General features: G+C 47.7%; 6 protein-coding genes across 6 annotated transcripts; 2 read left to right on the plus strand and 4 right to left on the minus strand.

The window, feature by feature from the left end:
* Window positions 1-125: 125 nt before the first annotated feature.
* On the minus strand, window positions 126-1987 carry BDV14DRAFT_121224 (uncharacterized protein). Its single transcript, XM_073765901.1, has one exon. The coding sequence runs from the start codon at window positions 1657-1659 to the stop codon at window positions 304-306; it is 1356 nt and encodes a 451-aa protein (XP_073624653.1). The 5' UTR covers window positions 1660-1987; the 3' UTR covers window positions 126-303.
* A 621-nt stretch (window positions 1988-2608) lies between these two features.
* BDV14DRAFT_203578 (uncharacterized protein) lies at window positions 2609-3354 on the minus strand (the record flags this gene model as incomplete). Its single annotated transcript, XM_073774310.1, has 2 exons — window positions 2609-3238; window positions 3292-3354. The coding sequence occupies 2 exons, from the start codon at window positions 3352-3354 to the stop codon at window positions 2609-2611; spliced, it is 693 nt and encodes a 230-aa protein (XP_073624654.1).
* Window positions 3355-5958: 2604 nt separating this feature from the next.
* On the minus strand, window positions 5959-7335 carry BDV14DRAFT_121234 (uncharacterized protein). Its single transcript, XM_073765902.1, has 4 exons — window positions 7047-7335; window positions 6804-6985; window positions 6487-6701; window positions 5959-6415 (listed from the first exon to the last, which is right to left on the minus strand). The coding sequence occupies exons 1-4, from the start codon at window positions 7263-7265 to the stop codon at window positions 6060-6062; spliced, it is 972 nt and encodes a 323-aa protein (XP_073624655.1). The 5' UTR covers window positions 7266-7335; the 3' UTR covers window positions 5959-6059.
* An 802-nt stretch (window positions 7336-8137) lies between these two features.
* On the plus strand, window positions 8138-10051 carry BDV14DRAFT_203580 (peptidase M60-like family-domain-containing protein; the record flags this gene model as incomplete). Its single annotated transcript, XM_073774311.1, has 1 exon — window positions 8138-10051. One exon carries the CDS (start codon window positions 8138-8140, stop codon window positions 10049-10051), a length of 1914 nt encoding a protein of 637 aa, XP_073624656.1.
* A 1087-nt stretch (window positions 10052-11138) lies between these two features.
* BDV14DRAFT_203581 (fungal specific transcription factor domain-containing protein) lies at window positions 11139-12129 on the plus strand (the record flags this gene model as incomplete). Its single annotated transcript, XM_073774312.1, has 4 exons — window positions 11139-11405; window positions 11472-11818; window positions 11923-12037; window positions 12085-12129. The coding sequence occupies 4 exons, from the start codon at window positions 11139-11141 to the stop codon at window positions 12127-12129; spliced, it is 774 nt and encodes a 257-aa protein (XP_073624657.1).
* Window positions 12130-12449: 320 nt separating this feature from the next.
* BDV14DRAFT_211020 (Zn(II)2Cys6 transcription factor) lies at window positions 12450-14256 on the minus strand (the record flags this gene model as incomplete). Its single annotated transcript, XM_073776011.1, has 3 exons — window positions 12450-13357; window positions 13418-13961; window positions 14052-14256. 3 exons carry the CDS (start codon window positions 14254-14256, stop codon window positions 12649-12651), a joined length of 1458 nt encoding a protein of 485 aa, XP_073624658.1. The 3' UTR covers window positions 12450-12648.
* Window positions 14257-20936: the final 6680 nt, after the last annotated feature.

Raw genomic sequence — 20936 nt, forward strand, 5'->3', positions numbered from 1 at the left:
TAGTCAGTGTTTATGAGCTTGTACAGCCAATATCGTTGCGAGAGATGAAGAATAAACATGGCTTCAAATCAGAACCAAGGGGTATGGTCTATCTACCGCTTTCTATTGGAGAGAGTGTGATTGGAGGGAGCAGAAGAGGGTATGATACCTCTTTCTTCCAGTAACTATACCTTGCTCACTTGATAGTTTGTTTGTCTCGTGGCTAATATAAGGACAGATTCTGCCAATCTTCAACGCAACCAAAAAGGAGCAACTTCTCAATACTGCAGCTTAAGACACTATGTACCTTGATATATAGCCACTTCACCCAACAATACCATCGAAATCAAAATCAAAATTCGGAAACCCCCTTTCCTTCACCCTCTCCGTAACCCAATACTCACAGTTCCTCTTCCTAGGCGGAAGATCCGGCCCAACGCGCAGCGCAAACATCGTCCAGAACCTCGAGGCGTCAGATATCAAGCCTCCAAAGAAATGCGCCGCCATTACAACAAGCTCAGCCCCGTCTTCTCCTTCTCCCGGAATATACTCAACGCGGAACTTCATCGGACACGCCGTACATCTCCAAACATATCCCTGTCTGTCTGTCGCCTCGGCCCCCTCAGCTGCTCGATACTGATCCATCTCAGCGGATGTCGCGCGCCGAAACACACTATAGTCCAACTCGTCATCCCCCCTCTGCTCCTCCGGAAAGGCCATAATCACAGCATCCGAGAGCATAGACCCATTAGCTCTATACCTTGACCTCCCCATCTCAACATCCGGCGGCGGCGCAGTCGTCGTGCTCAGATGGGCACAGACTCTCAGCGGCAAGTTCCTGACTGCCGCTGCAGTTAGTGGTTCCCCTGCTACTTTACTCTTCAACCGGTGCTGCTGCACGATAACAAGATCACCACGTCGATCACGAGGAAGGTCACCGCGTCTTTGCCAAATACCCTTTGAAACAAGGCGATATTGCAACGTACTCCCCCGCGGGACGAACGTGAAATCCCCATCGAACATAGAAGCCCCGGGGTTTGCCGCTGGTAGTGCCGGCGGGTTATGCCCGACGCAACCAAGCCCCATACACGTACAGCTATTCCGTGCGAAAAAGTAATGGTCCTGGAATGCGGTCGCCAAGTGCCTGAAGACAAGGCTATATCCTCTCCCATTTCCTGTGGTCTCATCGCGCGGCCAGAAGTCGACAACGGCGTCCTCGCCCCAAAGACAGATACGCGTGAATTTTGTTTCGCGATGCGTAGACGGTGGTCTTAGAGGCGGGTGTAGGATGTTGCATGTATTGCAGTGATAGAGATCTGGCCGCAAGTCGCGCTGCAGGAGTGTGATGAGGGGGTTAGGGAAGGTGCTGGAGACACCGGGTGTGTACCGGCGTGTTGGGCCCGTGAAGTCTGTCCAGGAGGCTGTGCCGAGGAGGGATAGGGCTGTGTGGGAGGTTAGGGATAGGCAGGTTGTTGATTCGGGGGGGAGGTAGGAGGTTATGTTTGTGAGGATGGTGTGGGGAAGGGTTAGGAGGTGGAGATGTTGCTGGTTTCTGTTGTTGTTGTTGTCGTACTTTGGCTGTATTTGTGGCTCTGTGCTAGGGCTAGGTTTCGTCTTTGCTTTTTCGGTGCTCTTGACGGTAGAGCTGGAGAGGCGCTTTGAGCGTCTGATCGGTGGCATGTTAGTCTGATATCTTCTCTAGACAAGAGCCTGCTTTGTTTGACGGATGAGACCCGTTGTTGTCGGCATAGCATTATCTTTATATACAAAGAAAACGGGAAAGTCGTGCACAGACCCCTGGTGCCTGCTGTCGCCTGGACTTGACCACTGACACTAACACTCTAACGGATTGAAACGCCCGGGCGCGGCGCTAAGCAGCACTCTCCAAAGCCATATGGTATTTCGGACTTCATAGCCTTGGTGATTGGGAAAGATAATAAGGAGCTCTATAAGGACCCAGATTAGCTGACCCAGGTGGCTATGCGTTGTGCTCGGACCTACGACTGATATTGATATTGATACACGCATGCATGCATGTGATGTGAACCGGACCTTGTCTATAATATTATTATCATTATTAATTATTTCCTTTGTTATTCAAGGGAGATTCTTCTATGGACAACATTAAACCCCTTCCAGTCGGTACTAATGGCTTCGGCGTTGTCATTGCTTCGGATTTTGGACATAGTCCAACGAGTTTTCCTTCCTCGCCAGGGCACCCTTCTTTCTAAGGTGACCGGATGAAAGCCAAAGCCGGAGAGTATCGTAGACGTGCCACCGTTCGTAAATCGTCGCCCTGGGTAGATTTGCATCGGATAGGTCAGAGTCCTAGGTCTGTCTGCCCCTATCCTCCCGGCCATGACAGCCACCGGGGGTTTGGAGTGGAAAGTCGAAGGAACAAGCGAGCACCTGAACCTGCGTTACTGGTCGGTAGATCGACTGAACAGAATGACAACAATGGCTGAGCGCCGCTGACGAGTCAGGGATAGACGGCGCGGCGAGTATCGGCATCGGCATCGGTCTCGTGAGTGACTTTCGCTGGCCTCAGGAGAGAAACTGCGTGGACTCCAGATGGGTATAACAGAGGCAGTTCCATCGAAACCAGCAATTTAGCATTCAAGCAGTCCTCCTATTTGCGAAAGATACGGGATATCTTCCCCGAAAGAGACCTCCCCCAATCCCCCTGGCCCCTCCCACTCCCACTCCACGAACCCTCCTTGATCTCCCCCGACCCAGACCCAGACATCCCATCCCCCGTAAGCGCCAAACAAGCCCTCACAACACCAAACACAACCCGATCAACATCCCGCTCACTCTCCGTCGATACCTCCGCAAACGAAGCCCCAAACCGTCCCGCCAACGTGCGCCCTTCCTCAGGCGTTACAACCCTCACCGCGGAGTCAAAGCCCCCAATCCCCGTGTCGCCAACAACACAGAGCCGCATCTCCTCAGACCCGTCTTCGTCTTCTAGTTCCTCGCGCAGCGTTAGGCCCAATAGGGCCTTTTCCACGCCCTCGAATGATAAGGGCGACGTTACGTCGTAGAGCAGGATTATCCCCGATGGCGGGGTGTGGTTTTCGAAACATTGTAGGTTGCTTGTTTCAGTGAGTTGTTTTGTGCGTGTTGTTACTTGGATTTTGCCTGTGCTGAGGCTTGGGCTTGAGTTTGAGCTTATGCTGCACTCTCTCGTGTATTCTGCTGTTCCGGGCGGTGCGAGTGTGCCCTTTGCGAAGGCGCGCGCGACGGCGGCGCGGTTGAACTGTTGATCATTAGTCAAGTGGGTCTATTGGAATGAAATAGGTAGGTAGGTACCCTGTAGAGAAAGTCGGTGGTGTTCTGGGAGTCTCCGAGGAGAAGCAGCTTGACTTTGTTCATTATTATTGTTATTGTTATTATTAGTATTGTGGCTGGAATTGAGCCTGGGCATGGTGTAAACATGGATCCCTTATACAGGAGCAGCCCCTGAATGGATAGAGCTTGTGCTTGCGCATTCAGGAGAGAGTTCAATGTTTGGTTCCATGGAACCACGGACGAAGGGAAGATAGGGGCAAGCGGATTGGTTAACGAGTAATGTCTGTACTCTATATACACGAGATCTGCTAATTTAATATTCTCTGTAGATCGACCACGCGCTTGACAGAACTCTTCTAAGCAGTCTACGCCGTAGTTGGTGATCTACGATCCTGATAGGCCCGGCAGTGGCAGTCCACCACTTCCCTTAAAGAGTCAACGCATAGAATAACTACAAACTTCCAGAAACTCTCTGGTTCAAGTGGGCACGAGCTCCATTTCTTCTCGATCGACCTCATATTGCAGTTTGAGCTCCACGTTATCCACTTTTAGAGACGGTTTTCGCCTCCACTTGAGGTGATCAACAGCCTTCTCGAAAAGAAAGGGAAAGTAATTTGGGCCTTTGGCTGACCCAGCCTATGGTAGTGATTATGCAATATTTACCATATAGAACAAAGTATTCTTCAACCTCGTACATACGACCACAGGGTGTGGAGAACAGGGCTTCCCGTCCGCTCAGCCGTACTTAAGCCACACGCCGGCTGGTTAGTAGTATGGTGGGTGACCACATGCGAATCCCAGCTGTTGTATGTTTTTTGCTTTTTTACGAGCGGAGCGAGCAATCTTTTATTTTGTGGGTGTAGAGTGGGCAAGAGATAAATTAGATAGGTAGAGCCCTGTCGGGTTGGGACGGGTACCTTCCTTGGTAGGGTAGGTACTGACTTTTGCTTGGCTTGACATTCTACAGAGATTAAGCCCAGATTAAGAGAACAACCTAGCATATACCATCTCAGAATCCTCTTAGCTGCCATTATTAAATCCCACTCTTAGGGCCTTGGTGTTCGGCAAGAGTGATGCCCGGACAGTAAGGTGCGGGTCGGGGTGGACGGATATGATGTAAACTAGGGCTGCTACAACAATAGAGCAGCATTCCGTAAACACGAGTAAGTGACTGGATCCGTTCACTACAATGTTACCTGAAGACTCAGACTCCGCAAAGTTCTCCAGGTCTGTTCAATCAGCTAAAGTATTTAAGAAAATCTGTACCCATTGAAACCCCCATGGTACGCCTATATTTGTTCCATCTGGCTTGCTTCTGACTAACATTGCCCATATGACATCCCCTTTTTGCTTGATTTGTTCGTCAAGAGCCTTCTTGCTCTCTACGCTCCAAGGGTCAGGCTGAAGCTGGAGGTGAAAATCTGTACCTGCGAAAGCTGCAAATAGGGCATTACCAAATCCCCGTACCACTCCAGCGAACCAGAACCCAATATTCCCTATTGGGGGTTGCTTGTTGACTCGTACGTGAAAAACAATGTATAGAGGAAGTTGCTTGGTCTTCCAGGGCAGGGAGTGGAGTTCTACCGTGGCAGGGTGAATCCCCCTCAAATTGACAGTAAACGGGACTTATACATCAATGCCCTTCTCATACAATCAAGGGGAGGGCGTCTGAGCCATCCTTGTACACACTGCTGTAATGCACAAGGTGGACGTCCTTCCCTGAGTACCGCCACATTCCAGGGACATTCAATGGAGCATGCGCTAACTGCAAATGGCCTGACAATGCAAGTCAGTGCTCTGTACGTAATGACAATTGGGCACATGTATAGAGTAGCAACAGAATTCTACCTCAAGGAGGTCAGGGCCAGAATCTAATCAACTTGGATCCAGAAGAGGGTGCAGAGGACAATCCAATTATCCTATAAGATATGTACAAGCTATTTATCTTTTCCCTATATGTACATCAGCACTACTACTGCCTAGTTGTATGGGATGTGTACAACACCCGAGGAACCTGTCGGATGAAACTAGTCCTTATAATTTATAAGGACGTCATGTGAAATAAGCAAGATATACCGGTACAGTGTACTGCCTTGAAGCCCAAAAAGGGGCAAGAGACGAACAGCGATCTGGGGACATCAGACGAATACAACGTTTTGAACCCTCCATCATCAGATATTATCGCAAATCTGACAGCACCAAGTGGTGAAACTAAGCAAGTCTATCTGTGTACGTAATTAACTTTTCCTGCCAGCAGTTTACCAGCCCAAACATTAAATTACGTTGTTGCGGTTTTGTCCCGATAGGCCTTCGTAGGAAATGCCTGACATCCTGGTTGGGAATAGCAGGGTATCGCGTTAAATACTCCGTCAAAGTGCCTTGGTTGAAGAAATACTGCTTAGAAATGATTTATATCGTACACTTCCAGTTCAGACCACCCTTGTTGCCATTTAAGGATGAGAAGCACTCACCACGAGCACGGCGAGCCACATGGAGACAGCGTTCTACCATTCGAAGGTTGGGTTAATTGAAGCTTCATTGGCAAGTGACCTGTTCCTGCTGCAGTATACCATTCCCTCGTTACAACTAGCAAATCGTCGTCGATGAGATATTTTCGGTGCTGCCACAGCATAGCTACCCGCATGTCCCCTAGACTATGGTCAATGGACAGGAAGTTGGACCAAGCTGCTGTGACCCATTGATCAACAGTGTAAAATAGTTTAAGCACTAGTGATCTGAGCTCTCCTAAGTGGCATGAAAGTAAAATGCCCTCCCCACTGAGACTCATCCTATTTAACAAGCCCTAAAGCTTCTCTCAACCACCCAGACCAGCCAGCCTTTCCACCACCTTTCACAACCGCATTCCCCTCCTTCCACTTCTTCCCGTCGAACTGCATCGTCGCAATCCCATAGGGATTCACAGACTGCCTGTAAAACAAGTACACTGTCTCCGACCGTTGCGCACCCGCAAGCTTCGTACCAGCCCAGAAGGTCCCCACCTGCGTCTTCTTGCCGTTCAAAAGATCCCCAATATTACTGCCTGATGACGCATAGAAGATATGCGACTCCTCTGAGGACGGCGGGCCGCACATTGCAAGAGGAGTGGTAGCCTCTACTTCTTCGCTTGTGAGTACAACTTCGTGACCTATTTCCACAGGCATTCATCAGTCTCAGTTGGTAGAGTGTCATCCCGTGCCCGCTGCTGGGGTCACCTACCCTTCCATTCTTCGCCATCTCCGTAGTACTTCAGAAGCTGACCAGAGTGGTCTTGGAGACAAAGAAGGTTGAGCTTGTCCGTGAAGTGGGCGGCGAGGCTTGTTCCTTCCAGCGCAGTCCCACGCGTTTCGGACAGAGATTTGGTGAACTCCCAGGTGTAGTCCGTATCTGTGCGGCGGTAGATTTCGGAGATTTCAAACCCGCCGTCGAGGTACCTACAATCAGTCAGGCCTTTTTTTTTTTTTTTTTTTTTTTTTTTCGTCGGTGCGGAATGGCAGGGACGGTAGAATAGACCCGCAGGGCAACAGGTATCTTACTGCTCGAAATACACCCTCTGGTGTGAACCCACATGACAGGTCCCGCTAGCCAACTGCGAGTACTGGGAGATGTCCTTTGTTATATCGTCAGGCACCGGGATCTCCTCCCATTCACCCTCGCCGCCGATGACCTTGACCTTATCCCTGAGACGGTTTTGGTCATCGATGTAGAAAACGTGGACCTTGAGATAATCTTGACATCAGTATAACCATGTCTCTCCGTATAATCTGCGTGAGTGCTACCGTGGGCTTCCCCGCAAATGAGCCCCCATCCCTGCCGGCACGATACACCGTGATCGGCGATCCGGTAACTTTGCATTTGTCGCCGACGACATTGGTGCTAGACTGCCATTTCACTCCATCTTCGGATGAAGCTTCTTTGATTTCGGTGCCTTCTTGGTAGTAGAAATATAGTCCGGCTTCTGTATCGACGGCCGCCAGGCCGGTGGTCTGGAGAGACATGGTTTTCTTGTCTAGCACGTCTGGCTGTAACGAACTCGATTTTTATTTTAGATTTCTTTAAGCAGTGAAGTGGAGGCTTATATGAATGTACGTCAGAAGTCAGTTGATGAATTTAAATCCCAGGCAGAGTCATCAAGCACGTCTCGCCATTGCATAGGTGGCCAAGGTTGAAGGGACACAAATGCGTCCAGGCGAAGCTAGTTCCGTACCATGGGATATTTCCTGTAGCTGCCATCCCGACAGGCCCGTCGGGTCCAAAAACCTAAACCCTAACATCACTCGGCCGAGCGGATAACCTACCTTTGGAAGGCTGTTTCTTGGTGCTTCTCAAAGCTAGTATTGTGGTTTATAATCTAGCAATCGATTAGCTTTCATTGCCCACGCACCCTCGGCTTATCAAGGATACCACCGACCATAGGGGCACCAAGTAGTTGATCCTGGTTTACATCAGGCAAGGTTTGACCACGCCAAAAATTTTGTTATCAGAAAGTCTCTGTTATAATCTTCCCATGACAGAGCAGGGCAGGCCAGGTCATACCACCGATCACAGTGGCATCGAGTCTTTCAGTCAGACAAGGTCTGACCACCATGACCGTTTGGCCGAAGCGCATACGACTTTAACCTTAACCTAAATCATGTTCATGAGCCTCACTGTCCGGGCTGTCGAGCAAGAAATCGAGACCCCGTGCGCCTAGTATCTCACTAAACCCCTCGCTTGTTATCATCCTTCTTAATCTGAACGTATCTGAACCCCAGTTAGGATTTCTTCAGCAACGCAGCGCAACGGTCTGTAAGAGACCAGTGATTGAACATCAGGTAGGTCTTTAAACAGCAAGTGAGTAATTTCCGTCGCACCATTGATTGTGACTAACATGATCCTCCTAGCAATGCGTCATATATCGATGTTACAACTGGCGACCGTGCTTTCCTTGCTGGGAGCTCCTTTCCAAGTCAACTCCAGTTCATGGTTTCCAACTTGGGATATCTCAAACCTACGTTCTTCAACTCATCAAGACTCCGACCGACACAAAGCCCGTGCTCAGTTTGACCAGTCGCAAGATATCCTGCAAGATCCCAATGAAAACGAGGCATCGTACCAGCCTCCCACGGCGGCGTCAGCGGAATTCAATTGCCAGCCGCATGATTCTATTCTGTATGTTGACGGAAAGATAAAGATCTGGCCGACTGTGAAGAACACGGGCAGCAAAACATGGGAGCGAGCGATTATAGAGTCGCCGGATATTGAATACTGGGACATGACGATTGTATGGGCCCAGGACGGCTGTGTCGGGAAGAACAAGCCAAGTGTTAGATGTACTAAGGAGAACATCCAGCCCGGTGGCTCAACCGGTGGGTATACGGAATTCGAACTCCTGCTCAACAGCGGCGATGATGGCGCGACGATTAACATTCCGCTGAACCTGACCACATACGTTGACAACGAGATCGAGGATCAGGTGCAGTGCAATCTCCGTTTTGTTGTCCGCAAACCAGCCGTCTACCGGCAATCCCAGGCCGACTCGTTCCCGCAATCCAGGAGACTGATTCTGGACCCGACTCCAGACGCGGAGGACGAGAGGCTGCGTCTTCAACAAAATTATAAATATTCCGACTTTCAGTCGACGGGCTTCTACCTGAACCCCAACTCCCCTCTCACACTCACAGTCAGCTCTCTAGCCCCCAATTCGCCACGACCTCAGGTTATGGTTGGGACACCGGATTTGGTGAACCCTAACCATACTAACGAGTATCTCCCTTATCTAGAATGGCTCAATATGTTGGACAATGGGGACAACGAAGTGGCCAGCAAGTTGGGTGGTATACTTTATATCCGATATAGCCATAAACTGAGTGAGCCACCGCCAGAGCCAGTGACCGTGGAATTAGCGGAAAGCGACGCAGCACCACCACTCCTATTTTTCGAGAAAGGGAAGACCACCAAGGCCGCTTGGAAGGATATGCTCCGCGTCAACGAGATCCCCTTTGTTGAAATTGTCGGCAAGAGAGTTACCGTGACCGGGCTAGCCGCTAGTGTGAAAAAGTTCGCCGACCAGGGCCAGGATCCAAATGCCCTGCTAGCTGCCTATGAGGATATCTTCATGGTGGAGGACACGATCAGCGCTCTAGAGACCAATGCTTCCGATCCTCGAGACCGGCCCAGTCCGCTTGGACCCTTCATCGTCGAGTCTAAAAACTCAGCTCCCATCCATACGACAAGCTACCGTATCGGCTACCAGACCCAAGATAACATGGACATTTGGTGGGAGCCCAGCCTCCGCAAATCTTGGGGCATGTACCATGAGCTCGGCCACTTTCATCAGCACCCTCAAACCTGGAGCCCGAAGCCGCTTTTCGGGGAGGTTACTGTGAACATCTTCAGTCTTGCCTGTAAACGCCAGTTCGATCCTCCGGGAGTCAGCCACAACCCGGCAGGAGATTGGACCGCTGCCAAGGAATATCTCGCGAAGCCGGATGCGGAGAAGGACTTGCACCAGATAAATGAATGGCGCCGTCTTGTTATGTTCGAGCAACTCCGAGTTGTACTTGGCGATGCATACCTACTTCACTTACATCGAGAGTCTCGTCGTGCGCCGGACCAACGAACCGACGCAAACAAGATACACTTCCTGATAACAAAGGTGTCTGAAGGGGCGCAGCTCAATTTGGCTGCTTACTTTACCAAATGGGGGTTAAAGCTGGAACAGCGCACAATCGATGCAATCAAGGGATATCCCAAGCCGTATGATGATTACACAACGGTCCCTGTTTATGGACAGGAAAACTAGCATATTCTCGTCTTCAATATCAGAAACCTGATCCCTCTCTTATAGGTTTATGCATGTTGGGCAAATCCGAATGTAACTATCTTAGCCTGTAAAACCAAGGGCAGCTATTAAATATCGAGTTACCCCGACTCCAACGCCCTCGTTTTTGACCCATACAGAATGAAAGAAGAAACTGAAGTTCATTGTGATTATCTCCCCCAACGGCCTCGTTAAAGGCGTCGCCAAAGCCCCCGAGATCGCCGGCATTGAGAATTTCACCCTGTCTATTGTGCACTCACCCTGATCTCACCCTGATCTCACCCAGGTCGCGCGACCATAAAGCGGCCTCACCCTAATCACATCTTCAGGACGTTGTACATTAATCTGAGAGATCTACGTGACGTTTGGTGTGTATCGAGAGTTGATCTATTGGAAAGTAGGATATCAAGTGGAATTCTCCAAGCACATGTCCGCATCCTGTGCAGAGGGGTGGCTGCAGACAGGGACCATCAATATACAGACGGCAATTTTGTTCTTGGCAAGGTATGACTGCTTGGTACTTTTACCTGCACAAGGCAAACAGCCATGGATATAAACTCAGTCTAGGACAGAAGCCTGTTCTACCTCTCAATACTCGGCGGTGCACTCCCGGTGATCGTGTACGTTATGAGACGCAGGTTCCCCGAGTCTATCTGGAATTACGTCAATGTGCCACTTTCCCTCGGAGGATTGAACTATATCCCGCCAGCAACAGGCATGAACACTCTCGATCCAGCGGATCCGGTCATAGTGGGCGGTTTTTCCGAACAGCCCCAGCAGCATGACCCCGTCTCTACAGTCCAGCAGCTATGCAAGACGGCTTTATCTTGTCTCGCCGAGGATCGGTTTCTGGTTCATCACGATCTGAACACGCTAGAGACCATCTCGATCCTCACATATTTTGTCTCCCACAATGAAGGTGTTGAGCGAGGATGGATACTACTCGGAATGGCTCAAAACATGGGCCTCGCGCTCCGTTGTAATATCGAGGCCCCGGGCCTGAACAGTATTGAGACACAACGCCGCCGAAGTCCATACCTACCAAGCCATCCTCTTTCGGGATATCGGCATGTCGTTCCTCCTAAACATTAAGGCCTCGCCACCAACCAATGCCAACGACGCCGACATCCACGAAGACGCTATCCTACAGACATCCTCCCCCCACCATACCCAGCCATCTCTAATGCACTTTAAGCTACGCCTCTTCAAACTGCCCGCCAAAGTCTGCAGCCATATATCCGGCCCCTCGAAACTCGACCAGGCCGCCTTGCAACGCCTAGATACAGCCATTGCCGAAGAAGAGCGTCTGTGGGATGCAACCTACCTGGTGAACGGGGTACCACGCCTCGTAGACTAAGGCAGCTACGCGCACTGGTACATTCTTCAAACCTACGCCCATCAGCTCTACCTCCTCCTCCTCCACCAACCCTTCCACAATCCTCAATCACCAGACTTCCTACCTATGTCAAGAGACAGGTGCATCAAGTCCAGTCCGGCCTTACTCACCATCCACCGCCACTTCTACGAGCTGCCTAGGCTGCGCCATTTCAAGTGGCTCGTCAACGGGATGACCAGTCTGAATGCTCTTCACGGCGCTGTTGCACTAGCATCCTGCCTCCTCGGCATGCCAGGCTCTTACAATCCAGCACCTCACCTGGAGGAGCTTCACGCAACAGTGAGCCGCATGAAGACACTGCAGCATCGCAGCCCTGTGTGCGCTAAATCATATCCCATCATTCAGCATTTACAGTATGTGTCTACCCGAGATGGTGTCTTGTTTGTTTTGTTTTGCTTTTCTCTTCTTTTTCACTCTCGAGTAGTCCATACATTAGTACGAAAACTAACATTCGCAGGAACCAGCTCTCGACCATACGCGAGGTAGGGCACAGTATCCTCGGTGACTCAGGCGACCTGTTCGAAGACTGGATTGAAGGTTTTGAATGGTTCAACTGTGATCCCGCAAACTTGGTAAGTGGTCTCTAGCGCAGCACTTACCTTATCCTGACAGTCGCAAGCACATTTGGGACGGAATCCTGAACCAAAACCACGTACCAACCTAAAAGCAAACGAAATGAGATCATCTGAAGAGAGGGGGTTGTTTACAGTGAGATATTAATTGGGCTTGTTGGTAACGAAATTGCATACTTTTCTCTACACCCCTGCACACTTCTCTGACTTAAAAATCCAAGCGTAAGTCAACCCACAACCAAGACCCAACCACGACAATACTACTACCTAGCTTTGTCTGCTAAGCTAGCTTCCCTATTAGGAAATCCAAAAATACTTCTAAGCTTCAAACTTGGAGGATCCCAAAAGTATAATTTTTAACTAGAAATACCTAATATTAAAGATTTATATACATAACATTACACTACAGTAGGGATGTTGCACGAGTGTTGATTTACGCCTGTAACAGGTCTAAACGCATGAAGCCGTCGCACCGTACGAGTCCCAAACGCATATTTTTCAACCCATTGAATCATGAATACCCAAGGACCAGGCATTGACCAGGTAAACGCTATATAGATGGGTAAAATTCTGACATTTTCCTTCCCTTGACATCTCTGACGGCAACCTTTTTAGGCAGGATATATTGCAACATCCATCGCCCGAAACTCCGCGAGCCACCTCAGCCGACTATGCGATCCCTTTGAGTTTACTGAGTCCATCCGACGCCAGAAGTCCTTCAGCACTTGCTCTGCCCTGGACATAGATTGCCAAGGAAGGACTCTGGAGAGGCTTCTTATATGTTGCAGGACGGCCGATTGACGCCGGGCATCGCTTGATTCCGCGCCAGCAATATGTATTGGCCAGATGGTTGCTTTGAATAACGGGTGATTGCACGAGACTTGCGAGACGTGGTGCAAGATCTCGTCCACTAAATCATCGCTTCGTGCTGGAGCATGATGGCAGGAATAATTATCCGGGACTACCTGGAATGCATAAAGCGTTGCAGCAGCTTTATAGGCTGATCTGACGTGATATCTTTCAGTGAAATTATTAGCTGGTGTTAAGGACTGGAGTTGCATGGTCCAGCTGCTTGGGTCGAATTCTTGTATACAAAGGAATATGCAACGCGTTGACGGGCTGCAGCAGGAAAAATCGGTGCCGGTGTCATATATGGAAGGTGCAGCTAGGATCAACGAAGAAATTGGTGATGGACATGCTGTGTAGTGTTCAACTTCTGCGTATCTTATTGCGGTGTCGATGCCATTCATTGCCGCACATAGTCCAGGAACATCCCAGTTTGCTCTTGCGGACGAAAGTGAGGAACCAAAGGCATCCTGGCTGTATTATAGTTAGCTCGTTTGAGGGGCAGGGAAAGGGCTCCTCCAGCCATGTACATACAGAATAAGACGGGTAATGGTCCATGACCGCAACGCACGTTCATCGGACTCCAAGTCATCAGCTACAGCTGGGTGGGACTTTATGATTAAACGGACTAGTTTGGCGGCAGCTAGAACATGTATCCGCCATGTGTCATCGCTGGACTCAAGAACAGCAAATTCGCCAAGGAGCATCAAGGAGGCCAGTAAGGTTGTATAATTCGATGGACTCAAATTGCTAAGCTCCTGATTGAGTAATCGGAATGCCCTTGCTTTGGCCCGGAGTGCATAGATCTGGTTGCTTTGAGTACTGGATTCCCTTGTTAGAAGATTGTGCATGTGGACTGCGGACATGGCAATGATGATCTGAAACAGAGCAGGGCTGTGGTCGGTGAACTCAAGCAAGAGTCGGAACGGGCTTTGCTTTTGAGACGGGAGGTTGTAGGCAGCCAGGTCATTGCCAACGTTGACTAGGAAATGTGTCAAGTAGTGTCGTGTATCATGGTCGAGCCTTTGGAGCCAGGGGTGGAGAAGAGAGTCGTAAAGCATGGTTTGGTTGGTGAATCCTCTGCCGTCGTCATGAGGTCCCATGTGGTGAATGAAAATGTTGTGATTTATTTCTGAACTAGAAGCCGTTTCTGCGGTCAAGCACATACTGGAGGACATAACCGGGGCTCCAGGAAAGGACTTTCCCATCATCTTGCCCCGACTAGCAATTCCATCTACCCAGAGTATCAGGTTGTCATACCCGAGGCATTCCACACCGGCAGCATAGCATTTCTGGCATCGCGGTTTACCCAGATCACACTTGACTCGACGCCGTCGACAGGTGTGACATGCCCCCTTTGAGCGGCAAGACATCATGAATCACGCAGTACGGGGCATGGGAAGACACGGGCTTTGCAGACTTGGGGTTGTCATAAAAGAGCATTGAGGGACCAGCGGACTATCCCCAAATAAGCAGCCAAGCACCAAGTCCAGTGGGTCTGACTGTAGCCACTTAAACACGTCATTATAGCCGGAGGTATTCTATTAAAGATGTTTCCTCCTCTCCAATAAGCATATTACTTCACTGCAATAAGTACAAGATGCCATTATCCTGTCATTGTCTTTGCCAAGCCAGATACGGTTGCCTACTGCCACTGCGATGACTGCCAACGTCAAAGTGGCTCTACCTATTGTACGTGCAACAAAACGCCTCCCTCCCATCGTGAATAACTGTAACTAATATCTCATTTTCTAGCATTGTATGTGATGGTTCCACCTGATCAACTGTCAGTCGATGGTCCCCTTAAAACATTCCAACGGACTGGAAATTCCGGATCCCCAGTGTTGCAAAAGTTTTGTCAGATATGCGGTTGCCCTTTATTCATTCAGGCCCTGAGTGCTGAGAATGAGCTTGCTATCATGGATGGCTCCTTTGACCGTGTTCACAAGTTACTGTTGCAGCCAGTATGTTGCCCATAGCTTCTACAGCATTATGCACCAGCGAAAAAGTTGCGTCTAGTCAATTGAAATTTGGACTGCCAGCAAGCTTCCATTCTGTCAGGAGAATTTGCGTAGCTCTTATGTCAAAGACGCAAAGTAGCAATCCATGAGAGGCGCTGGGCCTAGGTAGTGATCTCAGGCCAGTCTACCAATGGTCAATGAGAAAGCTGACGGAAGATCAAACCAGCTCAGAAGCTGTGTCTGGTGCAGATTCAGACTAAAGTGTGATCTCACCTCATTGACTGCTGACGGGCATGAAAGCTGTTGACAGTCTGCGAGGTGATCTCGGAAGTCTTCGGTAGTATCTAGACCCACCACTGCGTGGCTATATAGACCCGGTAGGGGTTCTCCAAAGGAGACCTCAAGCAATTCTACACTTTTTACCTCTGCCCCGACCTCCGTTGGTAATGGCGAGGGCTTATATGAGCCAACGCCATACTGGCGGAACAGTTCCATGGAGTATCACATCTGGTAGCATGTCTCTTGGTTCTAGTCGTGCGAAACCGACGGACTTTTACCGACAACCGGCTGTCCGAACGTGGCAAGACATACCTGCACAAATCACTCGTCAGATGATACCAACCTGAGTCCAGCTGCCGACCAACAGCCATCCTTGCACCCGCTACTGATTAGTAGGGAGCGAACCCTGATTGACCACGAAAACGCGGTCTTCAAATTGCTTTATCAGGGCCGGCAGAACAGGGATGTGCTGTTTAAGCTGAAACCGGACATGAAGTTAGTTCATGGGTACCTCCCAGTGAACTGCGTTCGTCCGGCGGCGCAAGGGGCGATGACAACAACTCTAGAAGGGAAGGATAAGAGATATCCTAATTATGAATCTTAACAGTAATGCCTGGAGGTATATTAATTATCCTAAATAACAAGTCCCTTGTAATGCTAACAGCCTTCTATTAAGTTCATTTATCAATGGATATCTACAGTCATAATGCGCAGAACCCTACGGGGTCCCATCTGCCATCCCAGCAACAACCACCTCCTCCTTATTGGCTTGCTAGCATCCAGCTCTATTGGATGCAACTAACTGATGAGGAAGCCACGGAGGTCACCTTTGCCTAGCTAGAAGCCCGCAATCGTGAGCTGCGTATAGAAGCCCAATCTATCTTGACTAATGAAATAATGGCTGGTATACAAGATAGGATTAACACACACATAGCACAGCAGGTTCAGTAGTTTTAGCAAAGATAAACTGTTTCTAATAAACCTGTACAAGGTAAATCGGCCCAAGCTACAGAAGACCCTCCAAGTTCGCCACCCCCTAATGGTGACCAAGGGCACCACCCCGTGCCTGGAGAGTTCCCAACTTCTGTCGGTAGGAGCAAGCCATACCAGAAGATCCACCAGCTAACACAAATCCCCATCTACCATGGTGAAAGGGCATACAATGCCTGCAAATGGTGGCTTGATACTGTTAATGCTTATTTTGAATCAGAGTGTGTACTGGCTCACAAGTACGCATCTTAACAAGTAATGGTAATGGTGGCCAGCACCAATCTCAGGGGCACGGCCCTTCATACCTGGATGGCCTACAAGAAGCGCATGAGAGATGGTTTTGAGAAGGATATCACAGACATGGCGGCCTTCAAGGAGTGGATTTGCTGCCACTTTCGCGAACTCCTGAGTAAAGAAAAGAAGTAGAAGTAGTACAAGAACTGTTGACAAGAAAACTTATCTATTACCACTTATGCTAGTTGATTCACAAACACGGCTGCAGCAATGAAACCATCTATCCCAAAAGAGATCCTCATGCATAATTTCGGGGACCGAGCTAATCCCGGCTTACAAGCAAAGCTAGCTCAGGATCTTCACAAGCCCGACAACCTCGAAGATCTGATTGACTGGTTCTCCACCTATGAGTCTGGTCTGGCACTGTCTCAGCACATCCTGCCTGGTCCGCAACCAGCCACCTGATGCCAGCCAACGGCGCACGACCCTGATGCCATCAAATTGGACGCTATTGACTCCGTACCAGTCAAGAAGGGCAAACCAGGATGGGACAAATGGTGCCGCGAGAACCGCGCATGCTTCCACTGCAGGTGGCTCATAGCCGCCAAACTACTCCAACCCTTGAGAGTTCTACCCCTCTAATGTATGGAGATTTCACAACAGGTCCCAAAGGTTACCAGACATATTAGTTAGCCATATACCTGGGGCCCACAAGCAGCCATGGCTTACAGACGAATAGAGTTGCTAATATATGCTTCTGACCCATGTTGTTAGTAGACATGTGTCAGATAAGGTCAGGGTCGTCCTGCTAAGTGTCGAATCGGACCTTAGGTATTCTGATATCAAGAGAGAGAAGAGCAAAGTAGAAGATGCAATAGTAACTTGGTTCGTACTAGCAATCTAACTATATTACTGTAAACTAAAGATAAGGCACGAGAGGCAGAAAGTAAATACAGGTGGGTAGTGAGCGTCCTTTTATACCTTGCCTGGATATTTCACTCCCGGGTGAAATATCTCTTCCCTCGTCCTTGTCGTCCTCGCGGGAGGCCGCGGGGGACGACCGGCATGGTCTCGAGCGTCCTCCTTGTCCTTACCTGGGGATGATGGGCATGTTCGGGTCAGAACAACATTCCTCCTAGCGCCGTCGTATCACGCCGGCGAGGCGCCTGATTAATTGGCTGCTGTTTGTTCAGCCTTTTTAACAATCCCCCCTCCTTTAACCTTTTGTCCCTGAAAGGCTTCTTAAGGTAAGTGTCCCCCCCAGGTAGGTTAATTATTCTTTGTCCATCTCTTAATTATTACAGCTCGTGGCTGACTTATTATGGCTCTGTCTTCTAGGGATTAAAAACACAACCTCAAGCGTTGCATTAAAGACGCTGGTTTTAAAATAGTTATATAGTGTATTTACTGCTCTTAACTTGATAAGGAGTATATTAAATTAGACAACTTTTAGTGTTGCTTTAAGTATATTAAATCTTGCATTAAATATGTCAAGGCTGAACTATTATTTTTGGATAATAAATGGCATTGTCTGGTCGCGGCATAGACTTGATTAAGGGAGAAGGAAAAGGCTAAACATGCTTGTTTTAAGGAGATAATGTCTAAGCAGGCCAGGGTGCTTGTAGAGTTTTATGCAAGGCTGGCTAAATTAAATTCCCATCTTTATTAAATTAAGTATTAAGACAACCTTCTTTATTCCCATGCAGGCAACTTTATTTCTTGTAATATAAAGGAAATTAAAGAGCTTAAGGCTTTAAAGAAGAGAGAAAAGGAAATTCACGCGCAAAAGTAGAAGGTAGAAGAAGAAGAAAGGCGGCAGTTAATCAAGCTTCTTGGCTTGCCCTTGTCTACTAATAATAAATAGCTGGTGGCTGCTTTAGCTTCTAGTTGCATTTCTTCTTTATTAGTTAACCCTTTATCTTTGGTTAATTCTTCCCTATTGGCAGTAATTAATTCTTTTAATATTTCTTAATCTTTTCCAGGCAACTTAGGTTCCTAACTAGTTCCCATATATTATTTTCTAGTAAGTATCCTTCCCATTGTACAAGGTACTGGATCTGACCATTTCTAGTTCTCTAATCTAGGATTTTCTTAACTTTATATTCTTCTTTATTAGCTTTGTCTTTGGCATTTTTAGGGTTCTTGGTTGGTTTAAGTAATAAAATATAAAATACTAGGTAAACTTATATTCTTGTTAGTAGTATTAAGTAGTAGTTGTTATTGGCAAGCTTCTTGGCAATTTTAAATAGTCTATATTTCACAGTGTCAAGTTTATTGCTTGGTTGTTTGCTTTTAATATTAAATTTTTTTTAACCTTTTATATATTATAGCAGGTAAACTCTCCCCCCTTCTTAAAGAATAGGCGTGTTCACGCGTTTCTTGTTATAGTAGTTCTTTATTTTAACTTTAGCCTATTAAATATCTTTAGTAATTGCATCATGCAAGGTATCAAGATATTTAATCTATAGTCTAGTAGTTTTTAATCTATCCTTGACTAGTAACTTCCTCTAGTTTATTCTAGGGTTTCATCCCAAATTCATGAAGTATGGTATAACTGCTGTCATAGCATTTTTAACACTATTTAAGGTAAATTAAGCCATAGGTAGCAATTCTACCCAATTACTCTGGTTCCAATCCAGGTAATGCCTTAGGTACTATTCCACTAACTAAATTATTCTTTCTAACTAGCCATTAGTCTGTTAATAATTGGCAGTAGATAGTCCCAATATCATACCACATACTTTTATAAGTATTATCCAGAATTTTAATGTAAATAACTTGTCTTGGTCTAATATAAACTTTATTGGTAACCCTGTCCATATAAATATTTCTTGTAGCATTAAGGTTGCTAGCTTGCTTGCTATTATATCTTTTTTTATAGGTTGCAGTATTAAGTATTTTATTAACTTGTATATATATATAAGTGCGTCCATGTATATAATTCCTATAACTAGATCTTTAAATGGTGGTAATCCTTATATAAAGTTAACTATAATAACTTCCCATGGTCTTTGTAGTAAATTTGTCTTCTATAATTTTTTATAGGGCATATGTTATAATAGCTTGTTCTACTGGTATTTATAACATTTACTAATATATTCTTTTACAAGTTTATACATCTTGGGGAAATAGTAGTGTTGTATAATCTTGCTAATAGTTTCCCCTATTCCTGGATATTCTACTAATAAAATATTATAGTGCTAGCTTATAATCTCCATAATTATAAAGCTTGGTACTTGTTAGAACGTGTGGACCAACGACGGCCAATCAATCAGAAGCTACGACGATGTGATACAACGACGCTAGGAAAAGGGATGTTCCGAACCGAACATGCCCAACATGCCCGGACGGCATGACGAGGATGACCAGGATCATGCCCAGCATGCTCCCAGAGCATGATGAGGATGATGGCCAAGCAAGCTGCTCATGCCTTGAGAGCTTGACGGGCAGGATGAGGCAGATATTTCACCCTCAGGTGAAATACCCCGCCAGGGTATAAAAGGACGCTCATTGCCTCCTGTATTTACTTCTGTCTCTCGTGCCTTATCTTCAGTTTACAGTAACATAGTTAGATCGCCAGTACGAACCAAGTTACTATTGCATCTTCTACTTTGCTCTTCTCTCTCTTAATATCAGAATACCTAAGGTCCGATTCGACGCTTAGCAGGACGACCCTGACCTTATCTGACAATAAGGCACCCTTATTTCAAGAAGAGAAGCATCTACCATCAACATGTCTACCACCTCGAACACCCCTAAGGCTCCGGCTACTACAGCCCAGCCTAGTGAGCTCGAACGATTGAAGCAAATGGTTACTTCCATGGCTAGCGAGATTAGCAGCCTTAAGAGTTTCAAGGGTATCAAGGCAAACAAGGCCGAACCCTTCAAAGGTAAGAAGTCTACCTTACAGAGCTACCTAACTTTAATGGACATGCACCTCCGAATCAACAACCTAAGCGCGGCGGAAGAGTTCAACAAGGTTATGTTTACTGGAACGTACCTCCAAGGACCCGCATTTGACTGGTTTAAACCATACATGCAAGACTTCTAGAATAATAGCAACTCTAAAAGGAAGGAAATGACCAAGAAGATCTTTGGAAGTTACAAGGAATTCAAGGCTTAGATCTTCAAGGCATTTGGCAACCCAAACCTGGAGAAAACCGCCCAAGGCAAGATTAAAAGCTTGTACCAAGGACAGTTAACTATTGGGGAATACACTGCGAAATTCCACCAAATAGCATCACACCTTACCTGGAACGAGTCAGCGTTAATGGCCAAATACTATGGAGGATTACGAGGAAGAACCAAAGACGCACTCGCCCTCATCGATGAACAGCCAGATACGCTAGACGAGCTTATTGAAACGGCATCCCGAATCGAGACAAGACAAACAGAACGCTGGTACGAAGAAAAGCGACAGAATGGGAACCATTTCCAGAAGAAAAACAAGCAACAAGGAAAGAAAGACCAAGATGGAGATGTGGAAATGCAATTAGCCGCTGCACGATCCGAAGCAGCCGATAAGTCAACCCAAGGCAATGGACAGAGACGATTCACCAGGAAATGCTACAACTGTGGCAAGGAAGGAC

Source organism: Aspergillus stella-maris, assembly GCF_047715825.1.
Source record: "Aspergillus stella-maris strain CBS 113639 unplaced genomic scaffold BDV14scaffold_61, whole genome shotgun sequence".
Lineage (NCBI taxonomy): Eukaryota > Fungi > Ascomycota > Eurotiomycetes > Eurotiales > Aspergillaceae > Aspergillus > Aspergillus stella-maris.